The 7,500-nt window shown below is 43.1% G+C and overlaps 1 protein-coding gene across 6 annotated transcripts in view; it reads right to left on the reverse strand.

Annotated features, from left to right (window-relative positions):
• Positions 1-5,569: 5,569 nt before the first annotated feature.
• LOC117759062 (arf-GAP with Rho-GAP domain, ANK repeat and PH domain-containing protein 1) overlaps positions 5,570-7,500 on the reverse strand; it is a 17,524-nt gene continuing 15,593 nt past the window's right edge. For 5 of the 6 annotated variants that reach the window (XM_034581049.1, XM_034581046.1, XM_034581048.1 and 2 more), the window contains exons 21-26: positions 7,237-7,282; positions 6,874-7,088; positions 6,572-6,775; positions 6,385-6,490; positions 6,037-6,178; positions 5,570-5,955 (exon numbers count right to left, since the gene is read on the reverse strand). In XM_034581049.1, coding sequence (XP_034436940.1) covers positions 5,914-5,955; positions 6,037-6,178; positions 6,385-6,490; positions 6,572-6,775; positions 6,874-7,088; positions 7,237-7,282 — 755 coding nt within the window. In that variant the 3' untranslated portion in view covers positions 5,570-5,913. Of the gene's footprint in view, positions 5,956-6,036; positions 6,179-6,217; positions 6,281-6,342; positions 6,491-6,571; positions 6,776-6,873; positions 7,089-7,236; positions 7,283-7,500 lie in introns of those variants that run through there. The other variant, XM_034581050.1, reaches the window with a different exon arrangement.

The raw sequence follows: 7,500 nt of genomic DNA on the forward strand, positions 1-7,500 counted from the left end.
ATGATACACCTACTGAGGATACACCTACTGATGATACTGATGATACACCTACTGATGATACTGAGGATACCTACCACCTACTGATGATACACCTACTGAGGATACACCTACTGATGATACTGAGGATACCTACCACCTACTGATGATACTGAGGATACCTACCACCTACTGATGATACACCTACTGAGGATACACCTACTGATGATACACCTACTGATGATACTGAGGATACCTACCACCTACTGATGATACTGAGGATACCTACCACCTACTGATGATACACCTACTGATGATACTGATGATACACCTACTGAGGATACTGAGGATACCTACCACCTACTGAGGATACACCTACTGAGGATACACCTACTGATGATACACCTACTGAGGATACACCTACTGAGGATACCTACCACCTACTGATGATACACCTACTGAGGATACACCTACTGAGGATACACCTACTGAGGATACACCTACTGATGATACTGAGGATACCTACCACCTACTGATGATACTGATGATACCTACCACCTACTGATGATACACCTACTGATGATACACCTACTGATGATACACCTACTGAGGATACACCTACTGATGATACTGAGGATACCTACCACCTACTGATGATACTGATGATACCTACCACCTACTGATGATACACCTACTGATGATACACCTACTGAGGATACACCTACTGATGATACACCTACTGAGGATACACCTACTGAGGATACACCTACTGAGGATACACCTACTGAGGATACACCTACTGATGATACTGAGGATACCTACCACCTACTGATGATACTGATGATACCTACCACCTACTGAGGATACACCTACTGATGATACACCTACTGATGATACACCTACTGAGGATACTGATGATACACCTACTGATGATACACCTACTGAGGATACTGAGGATACCTACCACCTACTGAGGATACACCTACTGATGATACACCTACTGAGGATACACCTACTGAGGATACACCTACTGAGGATACACCTACTGATGATACTGAGGATACCTACCACCTACTGATGATACACCTACTGAGGATACACCTACTGATGATACTGATGATACCTACCACCTACTGAGGATACACCTACTGATGATACTGATGATACACCTACTGAGGATACACCTACTGAGGATACACCTACTGAGGATACACCTACTGATGATACACCTACTGATGATACTGATGATACACCTACTGAGGATACACCTACTGAGGATACACCTACTGAGGATACACCTACTGAGGATACACCTACTGATGATACTGATGATACACCTACTGAGGATACACCTACTGAGGATACACCTACTGAGGATACACCTACTGATGATACACCTACTGATGATACACCTACTGATGATACTGATGATACCTACCACCTACTGATGATACACCTACTGATGATACTGATGATACCTACCACCTACTGATGATACACCTACTGAGGATACACCTACTGATGATACTGAGGATACCTACCACCTACTGATGATACTGAGGATACCTACCACCTACTGATGATACTGAGGATACCTACCACCTACTGATGATACACCTACTGATGATACTGAGGATACCTACCACCTACTGATGATACACCTACTGATGATACTGAGGATACCTACCACCTACTGATGATACACCTACTGATGATACCTACCACCTACTGATGATACACCTACTGAGGATACACCTACTGATGATACACCTACTGATGATACACCTACTGATGATACTGAGGATACCTACCACCTACTGATGATACTGACGATACCTACCACCTACTGATGATACACCTACTGATGATACCTACCACCTACTGATGATACACCTACTGAGGATACACCTACTGATGATACACCTACTGAGGATACACCTACTGATGATACTGAGGATACCTACCACCTACTGATGATACACCTACTGAGGATACACCTACTGAGGATACACCTACTGATGATACACCTACTGATGATACACCTACTGATGATACTGATGATACCTACCACCTACTGATGATACACCTACTGAGGATACACCTACTGATGATACACCTACTGAGGATACACCTACTGATGATACACCTACTGATGATACACCTACTGATGATACTGATGATACCTACCACCTACTGATGATACACCTACTGAGGATACACCTACTGAGGATACACCTACTGAGGATACACCTACTGATGATACACCTACTGATGATACTGATGATACACCTACTGATGATACTGATGATACCTACCACCTACTGATGATACACCTACTGAGGATACACCTACTGATGATACACCTACTGATGATACACCTACTGATGATACTGAGGATACCTACCACCTACTGATGATACTGAGGATACCTACCACCTACTGATGATACACCTACTGAGGATACACCTACTGATGATACACCTACTGATGATACACCTACTGAGGATACACCTACTGATGATACACCTACTGATGATACACCTACTGAGGATACACCTACTGATGATACACCTACTGATGATACTGATGATACCTACCACCTACTGATGATACTGAGGATACCTACCACCTACTGATGATACACCTACTGAGGATACACCTACTGATGATACACCTACTGATGATACTGATGATACCTACCACCTACTGATGATACACCTACTGAGGATACACCTACTGATGATACTGATGATACCTACCACCTACTGATGATACTGATGATACCTACCACCTACTGATGATACACCTACTGAGGATACACCTACTGATGATACACCTACTGATGATACACCTACTGATGATACTGATGATACCTACCACCTACTGATGATACTGATGATACCTACCACCTACTGATGATACACCTACTGAGGATACACCTACTGATGATACTGAGGATACCTACCACCTACTGATGATACACCTACTGATGATACACCTACTGATGATACTGATGATACCTACCACCTACTGATGATACTGATGATACCTACCACCTACTGATGATACACCTACTGAGGATACACCTACTGATGATACACCTACTGAGGATACACCTACTGATGATACTGAGGATACCTACCACCTACTGATGATACACCTACTGAGGATACACCTACTGATGATACACCTACTGAGGATACACCTACTGATGATACACCTACTGATGATACACCTACTGAGGATACACCTACTGATGATACACCTACTGATGATACACCTACTGATGATACTGATGATACCTACCTAACAGAATTTTTGTAATAATCCACAGTGAAGAGATGTGGCTGTGGATCTGTTGCCTCCTCCTGGTCTTACTGCTGCTTGTCTTCATCATCCTCTTTGTCCTGAGGAAGAGGAATCAGAAGAAGACCACACGTACAGTAGCCAATCAAAGACTTTTGCTGACACACACACACACACACATCTACATCTGGTTTCCATAGCGTCACATGTATTTTGATTATTACCTGTTCCAGGTAACAAGGAGGAAAACGTTTATATACCAATGCACAGTTACCATGGCAACAAGAGGACATTTGGCAAGCAGGAGGGAGGGGAGGAGTCTCCTTATGGTATGTACACACACACACACACACACATACACACAGATGCCAGTAGATCCTAACATGTTCTACTCTTTTCAGTTCCTTGTAATCCCGCTGGTTCCATGAAAACGTTGATTTCACAGCAGATGTCTATGGATGCAGAAGACGTCTACGAGTGACAACCAATCAGAGCTCACCTGGATATCACAAATCACTTTTATTCAGAGGCTTCGACTGAAGTTTACCAGATTAGAAACCCTTCTTGTGATAAGCTCCCATCATCAGCGGAGTACCTTAATGCTCCATTTTAAAGGGATAGTTCACCCAGAAAATCCCCCCATTATCTACTCAGAACTTTGAATTGAAATAACTGACCTCTTCTTCAGACGTAATAAAAGAGAAAAAACCTAACATGCCTCCATGCTGCTCCTGTGATGTCATCCAAGTGTCCACAAGCCCTGACGTTCATATTCAACCTTAAACAAGGTCATTTACACCAAGTTTTCAGCCTAAATGTCGTCTGTGATCCACATGCAGCTCGGGGGATATCAGAGGACTATCAGGCTAAACACTTGGTGTAAATGATCTTGTTTAAGGTGGAATATGAACATCAGGGCTTCAGGACACTTGATGACACCACAGGAGCAGCATGGAGGCATGTTATGTAATGGAAAATTCCACTGATCAATGTCTTATTACTGTTTTGACTGTTTTCTGTGCACTTAGCTGATGCAACATCAATGTCTTCCACCTCCTGTCGACCTTTATTTGTGCAACTATGTGCTGGATTTGATTCCTCTTTTTGTAACAGTGATACCAGACAGCAGATGTTTGCTGTCTGCTTTCTGTTTCGTTTCCTGTTTATCACATTGTATAAAAACCTTCCTTTTTAACTTCTCGTGGTTGCACTCTGAGCCATGTTGCTGACTGCGTAAACCTCTGTAGAGCTAATAATTAAACCTCTAAGACAACTCCGATCTGAGAAACTCATTATTTCAAATCTCATGATAAATTTCCACGACATTATGTTTTTTCTGTTGTTTTATTACGTCTGAATAATCAATCACCTTCAGTTGTATTAGATTCTGCTCTAACACTCTTTACCCCTGAAACTGGGGTTTTGTGGACTTAAACACTTCACCCCCCCTACATCATAGTGGTGAGTAGATAATGAGGGAATTTTCTTTTTTTAAGTGAACTATCCCTTTAAGACCCATCCTTTTCCCACTATACATGCTACCATTAGGCTCCATATTTACCACTCAGCTTTACCACCCTTTAGAACCTGGTGATCAGGTAAACGGTAATCTAAGTAAAACAAAGCTGTATCAGTAAGTGTCTTCAGTTAACTGATAGTTATAGTAAGTTGTTGGGTCCCTTTGTCTCCATCTGAAGTATAAAGACCATTTAGAGCCCCTGGTACCTCATCTACACCACTGTTGTTATTTCAGCTAAGAAAACCCTCAAACTCTTCCTCTCTTTTAATGACCTGAAAATTATTTTAAATGGCTTAATTTCCTCACAGCTGGTTAACACTTTCTGTTTGGTCACAGCTGGTTAACACTTTCTGTTTGGTCACAGCTGGTTAACACTTTCTGTTTGGTCACAGCTGGGTAACACTTTCTGTTTGGTCACAGCTGGGTAACTGTCCTCAGGTTGTCAGTCGTCTGTGCAGGAGAGACAGCATTGTAACTTAAATTCCTGCTCCTGCGCAACTCAGCTTCTTTTTATCTGTTTTTACCATGTTAAAGTGAGGACTAGTTGATGGAATATGAGGACTAGTTGATGGAATATGAGGACTAGTTGTTTGAGTTGAGGACGAGTTGTTGGAGTTTGAGGACTAGTCGACTAGTTATTTGATGACTAGTTGATTGAATTTGAGGACTAGTTGATGGAGTTTGAGGACTAGTCGACTAGTTATTTGAGTTTGATGACTAGTTGATGGAGTTTACCATCAGATCATCTGGACGACTGCTACAAACACATTTCACATATGAAGAAAGAAAAGAATCGTTTATTTGATGATTTGATTATTTTGGCTCCGTCTTTAAGATGTAAACGTTAAACTGTTGTTTCGGGTGCCTGGTTCAACGGCACTGTGGAAGCCCTGCTCACACTAGGAATCACACAAAGCTTATCATCATTGATTTAATATTAAAAACACAATATTCCATAGATATTGTGTTTGTGTTGATTTCACCCAAAAAACTGTAAATGAAGGAATAAAAACAAGTAAATGAGTTTAAAATGCAGAGAAAAACTACCACTTCTAATTTGTCCTTCTTCTTCTTCTTCTTCTTCTTCTTCTTCTTCTTCTTCTTCTCGTTCATCAGAAGACCGTGATCTGTTCCTCCTCCTCTTCCTCAGGTGTCTGCACAGAAAACAGTGAATGATCGGTGTGTCAGGTGTGGGTCAGATGTGTGTGTGGTGTGTGTGTGTGGTGTGTGTTTACCAGGAACAGCAGTGTGTGGTGGATGATGAACTCTCTGGTGAGTGTGAGCAGATCCTGGCTCAAGGTGTGAAACAGAGACGGGACGAGAATCAGAGCGAGATTCTGAGCGGACATCTTGTTCACCTGAGAGAACACCTGGACCCTGAAGAGACACACAAACATCATCTGTGGGTGTTACTGTTTGTGTCACTTGTGTTACTTTGTGTGTTACTGTGTCTATTTTACTGTTTGTTATTGTGTGTGTTATTGTGTGTGTTTGTGTGTGTGTGTGTGTGTGTGTGTGTGTGTGTGTGTGTGTGTGTGTGTATATGTGTGTCTGGTGTGTGTGTGTGTGTGTGTGTGCATTACATGTAGAAGTGTGCGAACAGTGCGCTCAGCGTAGCTCGGTTGTCGTCAGGAAGTTGCCGTAGTAACCGCTGATAAGCTTTAAACCTGGAGCGTTGATCTGAAACCACTGAGAGACAAAGTACTGTTACTACACTGATACTACTGGAATGTACTACATGTACTTGTACTACAGATACTGTGTACTGACCTGCGGCCTGCAGCCACGGCTGTACGTTGGGGATTAAACCCTGCTGCTGGCGGACATATTGTTTGAGGGCGGAGCCAGCGTCCAACACACCCTGCTCGTCACTTTCCAGGGGGGCAGAGCTTGGTGATGTCATCAGAGCCTCCACCAATTGGTTCACTTTGGCAGCAAGGCCACAGCGGCGGTACACGCCCTCCACCTTCAAACCTGAGACAGACATGTTTGTGTTCAGGCAGCTGTGGAAGGACCCTGGGGGCCCTCAGGGGCCCTAACCCTAACACCTGATTTACTGCACTTGTTCTGACCGTAGGCTGTGATGTGGGAGATGCAGCGTTCGATACCCTGCGGTACTGAACCTCTCAAGCCCACGTCCAGATCCAGGTACAGAGACTGACGAGTGGAGCTGTGATTGGCTGCTGGAGGACAGTGAGGATCTGAGCTGTGATTGGTCAGAGCTCTCTGCAGGTGGTTGAACCAGGACTGACAGCTGTGCTGCTCCTTGAAACGCAAAGACACGCCCCTGAAGAGAGAAACCAAACTTTACCTGTGATGCCAAAAGGACGATTGATTCAGCCAATCAGACGCTTGGAAACATCGAACCCTTTAATGTCAATCACTTTTTTTCTGTCTTGAGCTGTTGTTGTTGTTGTTGTGTGTGTGGTACACACCTGTCTCCGGTTTCCATGGTGATGACGTTTTTGGATGGGTCCAGTTCTGAAGGACGACATAAAATAAAAAATATCTTGTATTCAAACTGATCCAAAAGTTTAGTTTTGATTCATTTTGAAAATATTTTCCACAGTCTGACACACACACGCACACACATGCACATGCACACGCACACATGCACGCGCACGCACACACACGCACATGCACACGCACAGAGCATGAACCTTATTCACCTCTTACTAAAACATTTAATCTCTCAAAGG

Source organism: Hippoglossus hippoglossus, unplaced genomic scaffold (genome assembly GCF_009819705.1).
Source record: "Hippoglossus hippoglossus isolate fHipHip1 unplaced genomic scaffold, fHipHip1.pri scaffold_90_arrow_ctg1, whole genome shotgun sequence".
In the NCBI taxonomy this organism is placed as follows: domain Eukaryota; kingdom Metazoa; phylum Chordata; class Actinopteri; order Pleuronectiformes; family Pleuronectidae; genus Hippoglossus; species Hippoglossus hippoglossus.